The following is a 19,352-nucleotide window of genomic DNA, read 5'->3' on the forward strand; positions in this document are numbered from 1 at the left end:
CCTCCCCTATTCCCTGCTCCTCCTCAGTTCTGTAAAGGAAAGAGAAAGAGAACATTCAGGCCCCATCCTGTTCACCAGCCCCAGGAGTAGCTCCATGCAGTTTTGGAATTATACAAAATTCTGGTTCAAGTGTGGAGAATTCAACTCACACTGTCTTAGGAAGGAACAAAGGGGGAAGAGAAGGGACCAATAATAAAAATAATTACATCAGTAGTTAGTTATAACTTATTGTGGGCTAACCACCTGCTGGAAACTATACCCAGGGCTTTGCATCCATTCCACATTATTCTCTCCCAGTTAAGAGAGCATTATTATCCTCAGTTAAGAGAGCTGAAGGCCACGGAGACAAGGGCTTGACAAAGGTTACACACAGCAACAGGGTCTGAGATTTCATAGTGAGTCTCACTTCCCCTAAGGTTTGTGGGTGCTGGGGTGGGAGACAGATGTGGTTGGATTGTAACCAGCCTTGTGGGCCATATGAAAGGGCCCAGACATCGCGCTGAGGGTAATAGGAAGCAGTTGGAATGGTTTTAAGCAGGGAGTGGCGTTGTGTGTGTGTGTGTGTGTGTGTGTGTGTGTGTGTGTGTGTTGGGTAGAGGGGACTGCTGGTGAAGAGATTTGAAGCAGAGAAACCAGTTGGGAGGGGGACTGTTACAGATGCTCGGGAAAGACGGTGGTAATCCTGGGCTAGGACATAGAAGTGGGGTGGGTGATCTCAGGAGACATTTAGGAGCTGACATTTCTTGCTGATAGGTAGGACCAGGGCAAGGGTATGTGGAAGAGTTCAAGCTGGGGGATCGAATTGTGGTGCCATCTACTGAGGTGGGGAACAGAAGAGGCAATGGCAGGGGGAACGAGAGATGATGGCAAGCTGGTGGAGATGGATTTGGGTGCGTTGGTTTGGGGGCTACTTGGGGACAGGACTGGGTGAGAATGCTGATTTGGGGCTCAGGGTTCTCAGAGAGGATGTAGTTGCCAGGGAAAGTAGGCGAGAAGGAGCCAGGACGGCCTGTAGCGACGGAGGACAGCGAAAAGCGGGTAAAGGGGACAGCAGGAGCGGTTAGAATGGTGGCAGGAGAGCAGCAGGGCGCGGGGGTCACGGGGGTCACGGGGCCAGGGGCGGAGGGTCCTAAACGGAGCGGCCGGGCAGCCACGCACCATAAGGGAAGAGTCATTGCTGCTCATCTCTGGGCGCTCGCAGCTCGGAGTCCGGGTCTGTTGGGGCGGCGCTGCGCTGGATTCCTGAATTAGGGTCCTGGACACGCCTCTCGCGGCGGGAAGTTGAAGGCGCGCGCGTCCTTAGCGACGGAGCTGCCGGCCGGTTGCTAAGCGCGTCAGACTCGGGGGTGGGAGCGGCGAAGCACCCACGTGACCAGGCGCTGGTAATTGAGCGCCGAGAGGGCGAGTTGGCGCTGGTGGTGCCGGTTCTGCGCTGTGGTTCGGCACACCGGCACCGGAGCCGGGCCGCTGCCATGGGCCTGGGCTCCAGCACCGAGCAGCCCGCGGAAACCTCCGAGGGCTTCCACCTGCACGGGGTGAGTCGCCTCCGCGGGGCCAGCGACCGTGGCCTGGCGCCCGCACCCACGCGCCGGGACGCCTGATCACTCGCCGAGGGCGGCAGAGGCGGGGTCCCCGCCCTAGCGCGGCTGTCGGGGTGGAGGGTGATGCCGCCTCTTCGGTGGGAGTTGCCGGCGAGAGGCGACATCGCGGCTCTCCCGGCCCCCCGCGCGTCTGGGGCCGTGGTCCGTCCGGCACCCGTCCCGGTGCCAGCTATGCAGGAAGCGGGAGCGTTTCCTGGTGGTGTCGGGCCGCCGGGATTAGCACGTTTCCCGGGGGAAGATTGCACTAGGTCCAGTCGGGACACATTTGGGCACTTAGGTCACATTATGGTCGCCAGCTGTGTGCCGCACTCCGTGCTGGGCCTGAGGAGGCATCCAGCAACCCCGAGGCCCCGCTCTTTGCCCCGGGGGGTCGAGGAAGCCAAGTGGACGCCAGCTGCTGGTGGCCTTCGGGCGCACACCCCGCCCGTCGTGGGGTCGGAAAGGCTTCTGGGGCTCGAGGGCCAGTGCCAGCCGGCCGGGAAAAGTGGGAGCGGGAGAACCCCGCAGGAGGCTCGGAGAGCGCTTGCAGCGGGGGGGAGGGTCTCAGTGTGAAAGATCGCGGAGGGGCGCGATGAGGCCGCGCTGGGAATGCCGCCGTCGTGTCCCTACGAGGAGGTGTGGGTGAGCAGTCCCGGGGAAAATGGAGATGGAGTGGGGTTTCTCGAGTCTGAAGGTGAGGCCAGGGGCCCGCTGCCCGATGGAGATTTGGGGTCGAGATTTGTATTGTGGAGAAGGAGTTGTAACGGAGGTGAGGGGACCAGGAGGATCTGAGAACCAGAATAAGGAAGGAGCCCCCTTCCCTCGTGCAGCGTGGATGGCTGCAGAGACGAGTGCAAAGTTGCGTAGTCTGTTGTGATGGCGGGCTCTGTTGGATGGGTGGGGGGCGGGGAGCTAAAGAGAGGGTTTTCGGTGTTTTTTGCTTTTTAATTTTTAGATTGGTGGGGGAGAGGGAAGAGAGAGAAACAGAGAGAGAGCGATCAACTCCTTGTTCCATTTAGGTGTGCAGTCATTGATTGAGTGTTCTGTGATCCCTGACTGGGATGGAATCCACTACCCAGGTGTGCTGGGAAGAGGCTTGATCCACTGAGCCATGAGAAAGGGTTTTCTAAAATGAATGCTGTGTTGGCTTCAGAACCCAGAGATGACAGGACTTGTGCTGGGTGGTGGGCCTTCTCTAGTGGACGTCATGGTGAGGCACCGCGCTCGGGAAAGGTGGACAGTGGAATGCACCCAGCAGGAGTCTTCCGACGGTTTGATGGAAGGCAAAGGAATTGGGGATATTGGCAAAAGGGAGGGGTGGGGGCCAAGGTGGGAGTGAAGACTGGAAGGTCACGTTGGAGAGAGACAGAGAAGAGATCCAGGGATTGGAGGATTTCATTCACGAAAACAGGTAGTTCTGAGCTACATACTTTGTGGCAGGGAACAGGTGAAGCAGCAAACAGCAGACATCGCCCGTTCTGTGCAGCTTACCTTCGGATGCCCGCAGGGAGCGAGGGGAGACAGACCGGAAGAGAAACATGTGATAGTTGGCGATCATTGCCAGGAGGAAAATAAACACAAAGCAGGGTCGGGGGATACAGAGTGATGTGGGGTGCCGGTTCAGATAGAAGGGCAGGCAGCTGGGAAAACAGGAGTGGACAGTGCAGGTGTTTAGGGGAAGAGCGTTCTGGGCAGAGGGAGGCCCGCAGGTGGGGAAGCTGGGGGGGGTGCTGGGACAGCGTGGTCCGTGTGAGGAGGCGGCTGGTACAGATAGGGACCGGACTGTGGGGCACCCTGGTTGTTGTCCTGAAGATTTCAGACTCTGTTCTGCGATGTGAAGTCACCGGGCAGTTTTAAGTGGAGGAGTGGCATTACTTGTTTACATTTTTTAAAACTGAAGAATGGTGTGTTGCCTTCTGTAAATGTTGGCATTTCTACTGGGTGCCAACACATGGCAGAGATCCCTCCCTGCCTGCCTTCAGTGATAGGGGAGGATTCACCCGGAACCAGCTGGTACGGGGCCGTGGTTAGCAGCAGGTTCTGGGGTGGGTTTTTTGGGTCAGATTCCTGACTGACTGAGTCCTTTTCGTCCTCTGTAAGTTGGGGTGAGTAAAAGGGTAAAATGAGGGACAGAGCAGGTGGTGCTGACCCCTGGCACCCAGCCAACCCTCCGGGAGTGTAAGCTGCTGTCACATTGCTAATCACAAGAGGTTTTCTGATGGGGAATGTGGGGGAGGGGTTATGAGTTGTGGGGCTTTGGGGTTGGGTATGATGGGAGTCCCCAGGAGGAGCCAGACAGAGGGCCATGCTTGTTGTGGGAGATGGGGGGGTGGGGGTGGGGGTGAGGGGTGGGGTGGGCAGCAGCACAGATCGTTTCCACTGCAGAGCCCTAGTGGGTGATGACAAGGCCCAGGGCAAGGGCAGGGGCACAGCAGACAGAGGACCCGGCCACAGGAGAGGGTAGGCAGAGGCAGTGGGTGGGCTGGAAGAGGGATGGGCCTGGAGACAAGGGGCCTGAGCCCCTGGACCTCATTAAAGATGGAGGCTAGTGGTTGTGGGCAGGCGCCGGGTGGCATGGCCTCAGGAGCAGGGTCTTACCAGGGAGGTGGAGTGGCTAGGGTCCCAAGAGGCCTCCGAGCAGGGAAGAGAGCTTCTCCCCAACCTATCTCAGGTTAATTGTCCTTTGGTTTTCAAAAGCCACCTAGTCCCAGCTTTCCCCTAAAGGGGTGGGGAGCAGGGCCTCTAGCAGGTGCCCTGAGCCAGGCTCACTAGGCCTCGAGTGGCACTCTCAGTGGAAGCCGTGGCAGCTTCTGGAGGTGGCAAGCGAAGGCTGAATTTGGTGATGCTGTCTAATGGCAGGAGCAAACGGGCTCCGATCGGAAAGCTCAGTGGTGACAGACAGCTCGGCTCTAGCGTGGTGGCTCCGGGACTGGAGGGACTGGGAGGTGGCAGAGGCCACAGGGCCTTCCCTGGCAGAAGTGTCCAGAACCAGAGGCCACAGGAGCCCTGTGCCCTCAGGGCTGGGTCTGGCTGATGCCAGACCAGCAGGGCATCAAGTGTTCGCAGCCAAAGGCCTCTGGGAGTGGGGCCCACCTGCAGGGTTGGGACCTGGGGATAAAGGCCACATTGTTTGAGTAAGGCTCTGTAAATGGGGCCTTTGAGTGAGATTTCTACCATAGCTGCACGCCCTGGGTATTGTGCTTTGGAGACTGCTGGGGAGTTCAGGGCAAGGCAGGGAGTGGCCCCTGGCTGAGGTGTTCTGCGGGGGAGTGGAGGATGGATGGTGAGGGGAGGAGTTGATGCTCCTCACCGGGCTCCCTGGCTTAGGCTCCTTCCTGCCCCTGGGGTCTGCACTCAGCAGCTCCCATCACCGGCTGGGTTGGCCTTGGACCCGTCTCCCACAGAGTCTGGGGTCCTCTGGGATCTGGCCACAGGCTGCCTCCCCCACTGCCCTGGTTCTGTCTATCCTGGGGCTGGCCCATTTCCCCTGTGTGCTGGGCCCTCCCTTTCTGTCCATGTCTAAACCTTTCTGGGAGACCCTCCTGGCTTTCTCCAGAGGCTTGCTCCACCCTGTTCCATGTGGCCTGCTGGGACCCGCCAGGACTGCCCTGGGCTCTCCTACGAGGCAGCTCTGGGAGCAAGACCTGTGTGTACCGATCAGGGAAGCAGCCATTTTTCCTAAAGAGGAAAACTGTGCCCAGGAAGGTAGCAGGGATGGAGCTTACCTATAAGACGCTCGTATAAGACGCTCCCATGTATAAGACGCACCCTAAGTTTGGGGCCCGGAATTTGAAAAAAATGTATGTATATTACATAAAGTTATTGAACTCAAGTTTTATTCATCATAAAATTCATACAACTCATCACTGTCAAAACTCCCATCCATTAGCTTGTCCTCATCTGTGTCTGATGACGAGTCCCTGTCTTCATATGTTATTGCCTCTTCTGCAGATCCATCGATGGCATTTGAAATGCCACAACCGCTGTATACGCCGCACTCAGTTTTTAGACCCCTAATTTTTCAAAACGAGTGCGTCTTAAACATAGGGAATGTGGTGCCTTGACGATGCCAGTGTGTGGCTTGCCCGGAGTGGTTCGTGCCAGTGCGCATTTCCTTGTCGGGACACAGGGACTGGTGCTGGGCTGACATGCGGGCTGGGGGCTGCTTGGGTGCCACAGGGCTGGCGTGGTGACTGGCTTCCCATGGGACAGGTGCAGGAGAACTCCCCAGCCCAGCAGGCGGGCCTGGAGCCCTACTTTGACTTCATCATCACCATCGGGCATTCGCGGCTGGTGAGCTCCCACCCCCTGCCTCTGCTGTGTCAGTGCGTGTGTGTGTGTGTGTGTGTGTGTGTGTGTGTGTGAGACTATGAATGCCACAGCTCTGCCCAAAGGAGGCCCAACCCAGGCCCTGCCTCCTGTTTCTTCTGGAGGCCGGCCCTGCCCAGTGCTTAGTTCCTGAGCTCTCTGGGGTGGCCTGGAGGCTAATGGACTCTTGGAGATGGCCACAGGGCCCAAGGGACCTGCTTCTTGGGGCATGAGAGATGCCAAAGGGCAGCTCAGAGTGGGCCAGCACTGCAGCGCCCTGGGTCCAGCAGGCAGTTTGCTGGCGTTGTTGTGTTTTTTTTGGGGGGCACCGAGGGAGGCAGGTTTGTGTAGCTTGTGGGTAGTAGAGGTCACTGTGGCTGCAGGCCCCGGCCTGGCCTGTGGACCTGGGCCCAGCCACTGCCCCGGCCCATCCCACACCAGGCCCTGCTGGTGCAGCTGGCCACCAAGGCCCTGGCCCCGTCTCAGACCCAGACTTGTCTGAGTGGCCAGGTTGGGGTGTGGGGGTCCTTGGAGTCAGCCCTCTGCCCCCATAGAACAAGGAGACCGACACGCTGAGGGACCTGCTGAAGGCCAACGTGGAGAAGCCCGTGAAGCTGGAGGTGTTTAACATGAAGACCATGAAGGTGCGCGAGGTGGAGGTGGTGCCCAGCAACATGTGGGGCGGCCCGGGCCTGCTGGGCGCCAGCGTGCGCTTCTGCAGCTTCCACAGGGCCAGCGAGCATGTGTGGCACGTGCTGGTGAGTGGGGGCGGGCTGGGCATGGGCGTGGGTGGGACGAGGAGCTGGGCAGCGGGCCACAGGCCGGGCACTGTGTGGGCAGGGCATGTGCAGGAAGGTGGTGGGCCAGAACCGTGGGGCGGGTGTGGGGGTGGCTGGGGGCACGGGGTGGGGCGTCGGGGCAGCCGGGATAGGACCCATAGCCGGGGTTCTGTTAGAGGATTCCTTGAGGGCAGGGTCTGGCCTCACTCGTTCCAGTGACCCAGACAGGGCAGCTCTCCACTCGCACAGCGTGCCTTGCTCCTGGCCAGCCACGTGGCCGTGGGCGCCTTTTTACCTGCTGTGCTCTGGTTTCTCATTCTGAAAGGGGAGGGGGGGGGGGCTACCATCCGCTGGAAGACGGTTGTACAGCCAGAATGCCGCCACTGCCGCCTTAGTCTGTCTGTGGGGGTTTTTCCTGGCAGGTCCTCAGAGCTGCTCTTGGCACTGGGCTGGTGCCTGAGGGCTGAGCCCTAGTGAATCTCAGTGACTGAGCTGTCACAGAGGTTGCTGTTAGTGTCTGTCAGAGATACACATGCGCATGTGACATGTGTGTCCCCTGCTGGTGCCCAAGTTCACCGAATGCTTGGTCCTACATCTTGAGGACAAGAGGGTGCCCTGAGCTGGAAACTGGCTGGTTTTCTAGCCGCTGTTTGCTCACTGACTTCTTAGGGGAGCAGTCTCACTCTTTTCGGCCTGCCTTAGCTTGTCATCAGTGCCCCGAGCCCATGATGCAAATCTCATGGTGTTTCTCCAGGGGGTTGGGAGTCGTCGTGTTTCCCAAGGGCCCCTCTAAGGGAGACTGTCATCTATGTCCTCAGTTCTGCTCGCTGCCCTGACCTCCAACCCCGCCCAGGGGTCTTCACCCGCACGCCTGCAGCATTAACAGTAATCAGTGGGCACTTGCTGTGGGTGGGCCCAAGTGTGGTTTTCATCGTTTACATATATTAGTTTTAAAATCTCAGCAACCCTATGAGTAAGCTCTATATATCCTACATTTAACTGTTGGGAATCTGAAGCTGTGTCCATAGTCACCCAGCCAGCCATTGGTGGAGTCCCAGGAGTTGAACCCAGCTCAGATTCCAGAGCTCAGTGCTCTGAGCCATGCCACAGTGCTGCCCTCTGCTGGGCAGGCTGTGGACCTGCGGGAGGTAGGGGAGTTAGGTATGGTTGCAGAGTCTGGGCTTGAGACCTTGGCCTGGAGACAGAGGATAAATGTCCTGTGAATGATCTGGAGGGCCAGCTCCCCAGCCCCTCCCCACTCCAGTAGCAAGGCCAAGAGTTCTCAATTCTTTCCCCAGGACGTGGAGCCCTCCTCGCCCGCCTCCCTTGCTGGCCTGCGCCCCTACACAGACTATGTGATTGGCTCAGACCAGCTCCTCCAGGAGGTGAGGAGCCCAAGGCCTGGCCCTCCTCAGGGCCCGGGCTGGGGTGGGCGGGACCTGCACTGTCCACGAGAAGTGCCTCAGTTTGTGAGGCTTCCCAGTCCCGTGCTGGGAACAGGACTCAGGCGACTTGTGTCCGTCACAGTCTGAGGACTTCTTCAGTCTCATCGAGTCCCACGAGGGGAAGCCCTTGAAGCTGATGGTTTATAACTCTGAGACCGACTCCTGCCGGGAGGTGTCTGTAACTCCCAACGCAGCTTGGGGCGGAGAGGGCAGGTACTTCCTGGGGCCCGGGGTGGGGGTGGGGGGCTGCAGGGTGGGCCGGGCCAGTGGGCACAGAGCCCAGAGTCCCGTGGTGGGGGTGGATGGCTGGGCCTTGGCCCCCGGGAGCCGTAGGCTGCCCATTGGTCCAGGAGGTACCGTTTCAGTCCCTTCACTGCCCCTGGGGGGTGGGGGTGGCAGAGGGAGGACGGGCTGTGGGGCGCTGCCTGGATTGAATGTTTCCGACTTTGGCAGTCTGGGGTGTGGTATCGGCTACGGGTATCTGCATCGGATCCCAATCCAGCCCGCCAGCTACCACAAGAAGCCGCCTGGTGCTCCTCCGCCTGGTACCCCGCCGCCTGATGCCCCTCCACCTGGTACCCTGCCACCTGATGCCCCTCTACCCGGTACCCCACCACCTGGTACCCTGCCACCTGATGCCCCTCTACCCGGTACCCCACCACCTGGTACCCCGCCCCCTGGTGCCCTGCCACCTGGACCCACGCCCCCGGACTCTGCTGCCCCTTCCGGCCCAGAGATGGGTTCCAGGCAGGGTGACTACATGGAGGTACGTGGGGAGCACCTGCCAACCACGGGGCCGCGGGGGCCTCACGTGGGGAGTGAGGTCTGCAGGGAGGGCGGAGAGTGTGGGCCCCACGGGCCTGTCTGTGGGGCCCTCAGGAGGCCCCCTGCTTCTGGGACCCGGTGGGATAGATGGTGCATTCTGGGATAGTGAGACCCACTGTGGTTCTCCTGCCACTGAGGTCGGGATGTGAGGGTAGCGGCAAAGCACCAGGTGTCACTTACGTTCTGTGAGTGGGAGCGAGGCTCAGAGGCAGGCAGGGCCTTGCCCAGTGCCCTAGCCAGTTTGCGGTGAAGTGGGACCAGGCAGGGTGTCCAGAGCCCCCGTGGGGCTGGTCACCTGGCCACATCTGCAGGGGAGGGGTGGCCTTGCCTTCATGGCTGTTGAGCAGTCACCTGAGTGCCTCTGGCACTGGGCTGGTGCCTGGGACCTGTCTGGGGGGCACACGAGGACTGCTTGCCAGGCATGCTGTAATCCAAGGCAGGTCCTCTCTTCTGGTGGGTCGCTGAGGGGGCCCAGCCAGACGGGCACCCGGGCTCCTCAGCAGGGTGGCAGGAGTGCTCCCGCTCCGGGCCCGCGCTGCGGGGAGGCCGGCTAGGCCCCTCTGGTTCACCTCACCTGTAGAGAAGGGGAGATCACCAAGGCCGTTGGCTCCTTCGGGGGGAGCGGCGCTTCTGGGGCACACGGTGGCTGGGGCTTCGGCTGGACAGCACGGTCCGACTGCCCTCCCCCGGCCCCTTCCTCCCCGGCTCCCCAGGCCCTGCTGCAGGCTCCCGGCTCCTCCGTGGAGGGACTGCCTACCGAGCCTGGGAGTCTCGGCCATGCTGTGTCAGACCTCAGGGGGCTTCCACGTTCTGTGGAGATGCCTCTGCAGCCTCCGCCTCCAGTGCAGCGCGTCATGGACCCAGGTACTGGGCAGGCCCCAGAGCGGAGGCGAGGGGCCACACCCTTGGCACTGACATGGGCCCCTGGCACAGGGTTGGACTTGGGCGACAGTACCAAAACCTTCTGCAGACCTACCAACCCCTACTACATGCCAAGGTGGTGGCAGGTGCCTGGCCCAGTGTGTAGGCCGGGGAGACTGCAGTCCAGAAGGGGGCGGTGGCCTGTTCAGGGTCACAGCAGATGGGGGAGAGCAGGGTCAGGGCCCTCGCTGGGGTGCTGCTCCCACGGTGCCCAGTGCTGGGCCTCTTTCTTTCCTTAGAAACAGGCAGTGGGGAACCTCTTTGGGGTTGGGTGGGGGCGTCACCGCGGGCTAAGATTAGTGTTGGGCTGAGCCATGCGCCCCAGGAACAGGGTCCAGCGAGCCCAGGGGACTGGCCTTCAGCAGTCCGGGCTGTGTGCCCCTTCCCCTAGGCTTCCTGGACGTGTCGGGCATCTCCCTCCTGGACAGCAGTGCCGGCGCCTGGCCTGGCCTGCCCTCTCTCACAGAGCTGACCGCCACCTCTGTGTCGGCCCCCGGGCTAGAGGACGTTGGCTCCAGCAGTGGCTCTCACGAGCGCGGCGGTGAGTGGCCCGCCCCGAGTTCTCCGCTGGGTCTGGGCTGGCCTCCGGGAGTGTGCCCACCACAGGCACTTGCACGTGTGCTCTCTCCTCCCCACCGCTGCCTGGGGCGGGGTGGGGGCCCGCAGTGTGACTGCCCCGGCCATCCTGAGCCCGGGTTCTTCAGGGTGTGGGGGCCCGCAGTGTGACTGCCCCGGCCATCCTGAGCCTGGGTTCTTCAGGGTGTGGGGGCCCGCAGTGTGACTGCTCCGGCCATCCTGAGCCCGGGTTCTTCAGGGTGTGGGGGCCCGCAGTGTGACTGCCCCGGCCATCCTGAGCCCAGGGTCTGCGGGACAGGGGCTCACCGGTGTGACTGCCCCAGCCATCCTGAGCCCAGGCTCTGTGGGGCATGGGGGCCTGCGGTGTGACTGCCCGGCCATCCTGAGCCCGGGCTCTGCAGGACAGGGGCTCATCGGTGTGACTGCCCCGGCCACCCTGAGCCCGGGTTCTTCAGGGTGTGGGGGCCCGCAGTGTGACTGCCCCGGCCACCCTGAGCCCAGGGTCTGCAGGACAGGGGCTCACCGGTGTGACTGCCCCGGCCACCCAGAGCCCGGGCTCTGCGGGACAGGGGTTCACCAGTGTGACTGCCCCGGCCACCCTGAGCCCGGGCTCTGCGGGACAGGGGCTCACTGGTGTGACTGCCCCGGCCACCCTGAGCCCGGGCTCTGCGGGACAGGGGTTCACCGGTGTGACTGCCCCGGCCACCCTGAGCCCGGGCTCTGCGGGACAGGGGTTCACCGGTGTGACTGCCCCGGCCACCCTGAGCCCAGGGTCTGCAGGAGTGGGGTTCACCGGTGTGACTGCCCCGGCCACCCTGAGCCCAGGCTCTGCAGGACAGGGGTTCACCAGTGTGACTGCCCCGGCCACCCTGAGCCCGGGCTCTGCGGGACAGGGGTTCACCGGTGTGACTGCCCGGCCACCCTGAGCCCGGGCTCTGCGGGGCGTGGGGTTCACCGGTGTGACTGCCCTGGCCACCCTGAGCCCAGGCTCTGCGGGGCGTGAGGTTCACTGGTGTGACTGCCCCGGCCACCCTGAGCCCGGGCTCTGCGGGGCATGGGGGCCCGGGACGTGGGGGCCCGTGGCGTACCTGCCCCAGCCACCCTGAGCCCAGGGTCTGCAGGTCTGTTCAGCCTCGTCCTGTGCGTTCCAGGTGAGGCCACGTGGTCCGGGTCAGAGTTTGAGGTCTCCTTCCCGGACAGCCCCAGCACACAGGCCCAGCAGGACCACCTGCCTCAGCTGACCCTTCCCGACAGCCTCACCTCTGCAGCCTCGCCCGAGGATGGGCTGTCTGCTGAGCTGCTTGAGGCCCAGGCCGAGGAGGCGCTGGCCAGCACCATGAGCCCAGATGTCGGGGCAGAGGTGGAGGTGGAGGCGGCCGCCAGCCCGGCCCCGCTCTCTACCCCTGAGCAACACCCTGCACTGTGACAAGGCCCTGATGGCATTTTATGAGGCCCAGATGTGGGGAGGTGGCTCAGGCCACACTGCAGGGCCCAGCCCCTTGCCTGATTGCAACCCAGAATGTCCAGCTTCCTAGGCTGAGGCTTCGAGTGACGTGCAGGGACTTCTGCTGGTGGGGACTTTTGTGTCCACTCAGACCCTACTGGTCTCCAACAAATGACCTCCGGTATTGATTCCGCACGATGCTTCTGGCTTTGGGGAATTGTTGGGACACTTGAGAAATCTCAAGTCCTTTTGGGGAGGTGGGGAGCTGGGAGCAGCACCCCAGGTTAAGTCAGTTTGCAGGAGCTGGGATAGGAGAGTGGCTTTGCTGCTCCTGTGGGACATGGAACCTCCGTGGGAAGGAGGAGGAGGCACGGGCCTGGGGACGAACATCTTTTGGCCATGTACCCCAAGCTCCTGTTTGGTCACTGTGACTTCCCAGGAGGCAGCAGCGTCCAGACAGGACCAGGTGAGACGAGGGTGTCAGGAGGAAAGGGTTGGTGTGTTTGCCTGATACTGTAGCAGGGTCCCCAAACTACGGCCCGCAGGCCGCATGCGGCCCCCTGAGGCCATTTATCCGGCCCCCCGCCACACTTCCAGAAGGGGCACCTCTTTCATTGGTGGTCAGTGAGAGGAGCACTGTATGTGGCGGCCCTCCAATGGTCTGAGGGACAGTGAACTGGCCCCCTGTGTAAAAAGTTTGGGGACCCCTGCTTAGAGCCTGCCTAGCTTCCTCCTGCACGGCCCAGCCAGCGCTCTGTCCTGGACGGCACCCGAAGTCCTGGGGAACTCCGAGCCCCCGTTACCGTCTCTTCTGTTATGTGCCCTTGTTCCCGTACTGCAGTGCACAGCTGGCTCGTGTCACGGCAGGGGAGGCGGTGAACCTGCCTGCCTGGCCTGGGAGCTGTCATGCTAGGCCTTTCGGCTGAGATGCACTTGTATTTGGACCATGGTGTCTCTTCTTCCCCTGGACCTGCACCTCATAGACCTGGTATCCCCAGGGATGAATCCTGTCAGCTCCCAAACTTACACAACAGTCTCTTCTAAATGCACAAGGCATCCAGCTGGCCCCAGTGGTGATAGTTACAAATTTAAATTCACTTCCTAAGCAGACTGGCTCTCTTTACACACATCTCCCAACACAAGGGGAAATGAGAGGCCTGGACAAGAGTGGGTCAGGCTCTTCTGTCCTTTCCTATAGTATTGTCTGTGTGTGTGTGTGTGTGTGGTGTTCCCCCCACCACCAGGTGCCTTGGGAGGCTGAAGCTGGGATGAGCCCTCTGCTCTGCCCTGCAGGAAGAGGAGGCACCACCCAGGGATGGCCCTTTGTCACAGGATGTCCTCTCATGCCTTGGCTTAAGTCCCTTACCTTCCCATACTCCGTGATTACCATGAAAGCTGCCTCTGGCCTTGTCTTCTAGCCTCTGTCACATGAAGTCCCCCTTTGCCACTTGATTTAAAATGTCTGCACTTAAAAGGAAATTCAGAGCTGTTGGGCCCACAGCATAAGGTACAGACCAAGGATATGGAGGGAGGTTCCAAATTAGCAAACACTGTATGTTCCCAACACTGACTGCATTTAGAACCAGCTCTGTCAAGCCCACCAGAGCTGCTAGGCCTGCAGAACAGAGGCCTTGTGTCCAAAGGTGGTGCTGGTGCCGGGTTCCTGGGCTGTCTGGCCCAGTGTCCGCCTGCAGAAGTCCGGGAACAGCGCAGAGCCACCAGCAGCCTGCGCCCCGAGCAGCATCCCTTGGCAGCCTGGCCCAGGCAGCTCACCCAGGGGTTCCGGTTCTCCTCACCTTACACCCCCCGAAGGAGAAAATGGATGTCAATGCTAATTACTTCCAGGGTAGACATGAAACCACAGATTTCTTAATTCCTTTATAATCTGCTACAAAGGAAAATGACAAGTGAAAAAATAAACATACTGCACTCCGAATACTTTAACTAAAGCCTTTATTTTGTACAACTGAAATACAGATTTTTAACCTTTTGGCATTGCAGACTCAAATTTTCTGGAAACTTGCTGGACTGGAAGAAAAGGAAAAGTACAACCATGCTGGGGTCAGCTCCGTGGCAGGAGGGAGCGTGGCCCCAGCTCGGCACATGGGGCGAGGTGGCCCCTCATGCAAACATCACTGAGGGCTCACGAATGAGGCGCGGTTATTTTTTTGACATTAATTCACACCTATGGCTAAAAAAGGGCACTAAAAGTGCATCGCTGTATCCAACAGATAGAAAGGATTGTTTAAAAAAGCCGGCTGCTCTCTGGAGGGGGGGGGAGGGGAGGGGAGGACTGGTGGGGACAGGACAGGTCTTTGCTCAGTCCTTCAAAGAGCCCGAGGCAATGACCGGCCACTTTCCGGAGGAGGCTGCCCAGCAGTGAGGGAACCATCTCTAAGGTTGTGCGAATGAGACTCCACCAGTAAGGTGGGGATCCAGGCCCATCAATCAGTGCCTTCAGCTGCTCCTGTGGAGATGAGACAAGACCTCCCCCTCTCTCCCCGTCCGCTGCTGGGGAGGGGACTGGCCTGGGATCAACTGCCCTCTGAAGGCACTTGTGCTTCTGGCTTTATACAGGAGGCTTGTCACATGTAGTCTGATGGGGAGGGCCATTGTTCTAGTGTGAATACAAATGACCTCAGGGAGAATCCAAAGTGTGTTTTTCTGCCAAAAGTTGAAGTGTTTATCCCCAATAAGTTATATTCTGTACAAGATCCAAATGACTCTATGAAAGCTTCAGATTGTTAGAACAGTGAACAGAAATCTGGATATAGGTACAACAACAAAAACCTGCATATAAAACTGGAAAAACAAACATTTCCAGGCTATAAATTATCAAATGAACTCACCATGATATCCTTTTACTGATACCATAAGTTTTAGGTAGCATTTAAATGAAGTTAAAATTTCACCATGGTCTTCCGTTTTGACGGTGCCACACTGCTCACCCTGAGCAAGAACCCATGGTGCCACCGGACCTTGCCGGTAAATAAAACAGCTTGGAAGAAGGAGGACAGTCACCCTCCCGCAGCTGCGGAGCCGTCCGGGTGCTGGGTGGTGCGGCGCTACTGGGCACAAGAGTCCAAGTGCTGTGACCCGGCCCTGTAAGGTCAACGGGACAGCCACCCCTCCCGCGGCTGCAGAGCCGTCCGGGTGCTGGGTGGTGCGGCGCTACTGGGCACAAGAGTCCAAGTGCTGTGACCCGGCCCTGTAAGGTCAACGGGACAGCCACCCCTCCCGCGGCTGCGGAGCCGTCCGGGTGCTGGGTGGTGCGGCGCTACTGGGCACAAGAGTCCAAGTGCTGTGACCCGGCTCTGGAAGGTCAACAGAGCCTCCTCTGAGAACGCATCTGAGGCGCCGTATCAAAAACCAACCCGACAATGACTTATGAAATGGACTGGCTCTCGGACTGCAACAGCAAGTTCCTATTAGAAAGAACTGTCTTAAATGGTGAAAACAATTTTTTAATGACAACTGGAAAAAGCCTTCATAGGTACTAGTGAGTGGAATGTACTCAGAAAAGCTACAGAGCGTATCAGTTGGAACTGGCAGGAGTGGCCCCAGCGATGTCTAACGTGCTAACAGACAAGGACGAGGTCCTTGGAAAGAGCAGGGAGCCAGGTCGGCGCGGCCTGTCGTTCTCTGCATTTCAAGAGAAGTTCGCTGGGGTCTTCCACCCTGTGCTCTGCCTCCCCGGGACCTCTTAATCTACACAAGAAGACTGGTTTCTATATTACATTTGGTTAGTCACTTCAACTGAAAGAGAATCTCGGTCCATACCAAACTGGCCGTTAGAAGTCTTGTTCCCGCTGGGGCTCAGTGGGCTTCCTAGGACTACTCTAGGGGCCACAAAGGAAGGTCAGTAAATGAATGCCAGGTGCGCTGGCCCACCCTTCACGTGGACTTCTGTCGGTAATGGAGGGTGAGGTCACCACCGCTCTTCCAGATAAAGTGTTTCACTGTGCGAAGGTCCATATTTGGATCCAAAACCTGAATAGCAAAAAATAAAATGTCAAAGCCTCTAGTAACTAAGACCTTTCCTGTTAACGCGGACTCATCGGGGTGCAGCTTGTCCACTCCTGCCCCAGGCCTTAGGGTGGCTGCTCTTGCTGCCATGGCTGCCATGCGCGGGCACAAGCCTGGGCACAGTGGGATGTGCAGCCATGTGGCGAGGCCAGCAGCACTGTCCTCGGCCATTCCTCTGAGAAAGGCCTCAAGTGCATCTTGGTTTGAAACAGCTCCACCCCCCTCCACTCCAATCCCAAACTAACAACAGAATTTGCTCAGCGAATCAGGATGGTCCTGTGTCCTCTTCCTTAGGCACCTCACAGTGGGTGGGAGCCCCCCCCCCCCTTACTTTGAGTCTCTTTAAAAGCAGACTAGGGAACCGACTAGGGACCCGTTATAATCACACCCCATCGTGTGACTGACTGAGCCCCAGCCCCAGAAAACGGGGGCCCATGGTCTACAGTCCACTTACCTGGTCCTGGCACAGAAGTTCAATTTTCTCCTCCGCCAACACAGCAATATCCTCCTCTTTTTCCTGTTCTGGCTTGTCATTGTTGGAAGAGCTGGTGGTTTGAGACTCACTGTCCAAGTTGATGATTTTCTCATAAACGTGCTCCATCACTTTCCGGACCTGGAGCATGTCACTAGCAGAGAGTCTATCTCTGTAAAAAGCCAAGGGCCGGCTGTGACACCAGAAAATCACTGCGTATTATCTCTTCCATATTCTTTGGTGTAAACATTTGGTAAAGATGAAAATGTACCACAGACATGTAAACCAATACAGTTTTTAGTCATTGCCTTAATCCGTTTTTAGAGCTCCCAACAGATTTTCTAGTGTCTTCTTAAGACACGATTATGCACAACTAGGTGAGAGGAAGCACTACCTTACACATCCATGAAGAACAGCGTTCTGGGCTTTGCGGCTGGACAGACCTTCCCAGAGTGCTGGGGACGCGATGCCCTGGAGGGGAAGGCGGTCCGGGGCTAGCAGGCTCCCACGCGTGCTCCGTGCACGCCTCCTGGGGCCTGTCTCCCACGGCCTCGGCCGGAGTCTCAGCCTCCTGCCTGAACTCCAGACCCATAAACCCAACAGCTGACTGGGCAGCTCCAACTGGCCAAGCCACAGGAGCCTCACACTCAACATGTCCAAACGGGTTCATCAACTTCCTCACCCCCAAACCGACTTCAGGATCTCTGATGTCAGTTCATGGTCAGACCAAGTGGGCTCAGGCTCAGCTCTGAAAGCCACCTTGAGTTTAGGGTCATTCAATCCAGCTGAAGTGACATCGAGACTTGTTCCTGTGTGCGCAGGCAGCTGGGTGGGAGGGTAGCAGACGCACAGATGAGCAAAGTGCCTAGCCATGTGTTGAGAATTACTGCAGCTGTTGGATGGGATAATGGAGGTTCACTCTCTTCTTTTTTTGTATGTTTGGAAATTCTCCCCAACAAAAGGGTTTCCAGTCTTGATTTTGTTAGGACATACATCAGTGAAACCTCTTCATTCATCCTCTGACTTCCCTCCTAGTTATTTGTTCACCCCACAGCCAGGCTGCAGCTACGCAGGGCCTCGCGGGTTTCCAGTGTCTTGTGGACGCTTGCCTTCCACGTCCTGGATCAAACCTTCCCTGCACCTGGAATCTCTCTCTTGTCAGGTTCTATCCACTTACATGTCCAGGTCAAATTCCATGTCCTTCGAGAAGCCGTTCTGGAAAGTTCCAATCAAAGCTTCGTATCTTTTCCCTATGCTCGTGATTTCTTAAGTCTCCATAAAAGCAGTTATTAGACACCCGTTATATCCTACACCATAAAGTATGGCAAGAGGTAAATCCATGCTTTATTTTTGAAGATGTATAGCCTACCACAGTAGACATTTAGTAAATGGTTAAATTGTTTAAATTTTTTATATGAAACTAGTCTTAGATCTAGTATTTGCCTCCTTTGCTATAAAAGCAATAATAAGGAGTAAAAAAAATTCTCTCTGGGAATTATTTAGGTCAAAGTATCACATCATACTATGTTTACTTACTTTTTTAAGGTTTTTGCTCCCGAAGATGCATGAGGTTGGAGGTAGAAAGGAATTTTGTTGAATTTGGGCATATTTTTCTGAAATATTAAAAGGAAAAAATGGCATAATAGTTTCTATTAGCTGATAAAATGATGTCAATAGGAAAACATGATTTATAAGTTAAAAGTTGTTTTATAATTATATCACTTTCTAAGAAATTTATAGTAAGCTATCAAATTATCTAAGTCAGCCTTAGACAAAATGTATCAAAAAGTATAATTTTTAGTTTTGTAATAAAAGACAATATGTAATGTCAGTGGCAATATCAGTTTGCAAACATGGCTCTTTTCAAAGAACAATTCAAGGTATTAAAGGGAAACAGATTTTATTTTAATTCTTTAAGCCATACAAACCAAAATCTCAATTTTACATTAAACTATTAGGGATGAAGGCCCAAACAAAAATGTCAGTGTCTTGAGAGAAACCCACCACATTCACCTTTGAGCAAAACCATGTACTCTCTGGTGAGGCCCATCATTCGACTGGAAGGCCAGTCAAGTCCTCCCCCTTGCCTTCCCTCTGACATCAGAGTGAGGTCTGAGGTTTTACACGAGAGTGGAAACTTCAGCCAACCACCTAGATGTCCACGTGAAACAGACCACACACTTAGATGAAGGATAAAATGAACCGGTCATCCTTCCCCTGGGTATTAATCCCCTCCGGGCCTCCATGCCATGTCCTATATGGATGTCTCTTCTCAGGAATAAGCCACAGGTCTAAAGTCATCAACACATCCCAGGTGAGTTTCACACTCAAAGGAAGTAGTGGTTTATGGGGAGCTCAGACTTAAGAGAAGACCACAGAATATCCATCAGGTGTCACACTGGCTTTAAGTTCTTGGAGGCAGAATATCAGGGACAGAAAACAAATTTCTGAAGGTTCTAGAGATTAAATCTCTTTTCACATGGCTTTAGGAATATACAAAATAGGTCAACAGCACAGAGGAGAGTCTAGAAACAGACCCACGTATACATAGAAATTTAGTATATGATAAAGATAGCATTTCAAATTAGTAGAAAAAGGATAGGTTATTTAAAAATTGTACTAGCACACTGGGTATCTATTCGTAGAAAGTTAGCATCCTACTTCAAACAGAATAAATTCTAATAGATTAAAAATCTAGACATAAACAAGTATAAACATACTAGAGAATACAGGAGAACATTTTTGCTACTCTGGAGTGGGAAATAACCTAAGCAAGACATGAAACTCAGAGCCATAAAGATTCAATCTGATCATATAAAATTAGAACTCTGCCTGACAAAAATATCATGAACAAAATAAAAATTCAATTGAGAGGCACAGATTATAGTCAAAGGGTTAGTATTCAGTATGAAGAACTCTTACAAATTAATAAGGACGACAACCCGCCAGAGAAATGAGTAAGGAATACAAACAGGC

At 56.8% G+C, this 19,352-nt stretch overlaps 3 protein-coding genes across 9 annotated transcripts in view; 1 reads left to right on the forward strand and 2 right to left on the reverse strand.

The window, feature by feature from the left end:
* TTC21A (tetratricopeptide repeat domain 21A) overlaps positions 1-1,270 on the reverse strand; it is a 33,155-nt gene extending 31,885 nt beyond the window's left edge. For all 6 annotated transcript variants that reach the window (XM_066244427.1, XM_066244428.1, XM_066244426.1 and 3 more), the window contains exon 1: positions 1,159-1,270. In XM_066244427.1, coding sequence (XP_066100524.1) covers positions 1,159-1,185 — 27 coding nt within the window. In that variant the 5' untranslated portion in view covers positions 1,186-1,270. The remainder of the gene's footprint in view (positions 1-1,158) is intronic.
* Positions 1,271-1,368: 98 nt separating this feature from the next.
* GORASP1 (golgi reassembly stacking protein 1) lies at positions 1,369-13,436 on the forward strand. Its single transcript, XM_066244436.1, has 9 exons — positions 1,369-1,535; positions 5,793-5,873; positions 6,443-6,646; positions 7,966-8,052; positions 8,195-8,325; positions 8,566-8,878; positions 9,651-9,801; positions 10,250-10,399; positions 11,586-13,436. The coding sequence occupies exons 1-9, from the start codon at positions 1,473-1,475 to the stop codon at positions 11,858-11,860; spliced, it is 1,455 nt and encodes a 484-aa protein (XP_066100533.1). The 5' UTR covers positions 1,369-1,472; the 3' UTR covers positions 11,861-13,436.
* Positions 13,437-13,814: 378 nt separating this feature from the next.
* Positions 13,815-19,352, reverse strand: part of WDR48 (WD repeat domain 48) — a 38,707-nt gene continuing 33,169 nt past the window's right edge. For both annotated transcript variants that reach the window (XM_066244435.1, XM_066244434.1), the window contains 3 exons: positions 17,913-17,989; positions 16,359-16,548; positions 13,815-15,868 (listed from right to left, as the gene is read on the reverse strand). In XM_066244435.1, coding sequence (XP_066100532.1) covers positions 15,773-15,868; positions 16,359-16,548; positions 17,913-17,989 — 363 coding nt within the window. In that variant the 3' untranslated portion in view covers positions 13,815-15,772. The remainder of the gene's footprint in view (positions 15,869-16,358; positions 16,549-17,912; positions 17,990-19,352) is intronic.

The sequence above is a fragment of the Saccopteryx bilineata genome, chromosome 10 (genome assembly GCF_036850765.1).
Source record: "Saccopteryx bilineata isolate mSacBil1 chromosome 10, mSacBil1_pri_phased_curated, whole genome shotgun sequence".
NCBI lineage: Eukaryota > Metazoa > Chordata > Mammalia > Chiroptera > Emballonuridae > Saccopteryx > Saccopteryx bilineata.

What these genes read in the sequence shown, in the direction of transcription:
- GORASP1 (XM_066244436.1), top strand. Translation starts at nt 1,473, where the DNA reads ATGGGCCTGGGCTCCAGCACCGAGCAGCCCGCGGAAACCTCCGAGGGC. An exon ending in GCTTGGGGCGGAGAGGGCAG is followed by an intron (nt 8,326 to 8,565) that starts GTACTTCCTGGG and finishes CGACTTTGGCAG; the next exon opens with TCTGGGGTGTGGTATCGGCT. An exon ending in TGGCTCTCACGAGCGCGGCG is followed by an intron (nt 10,400 to 11,585) that starts GTGAGTGGCCCG and finishes TGTGCGTTCCAG; the next exon opens with GTGAGGCCACGTGGTCCGGG.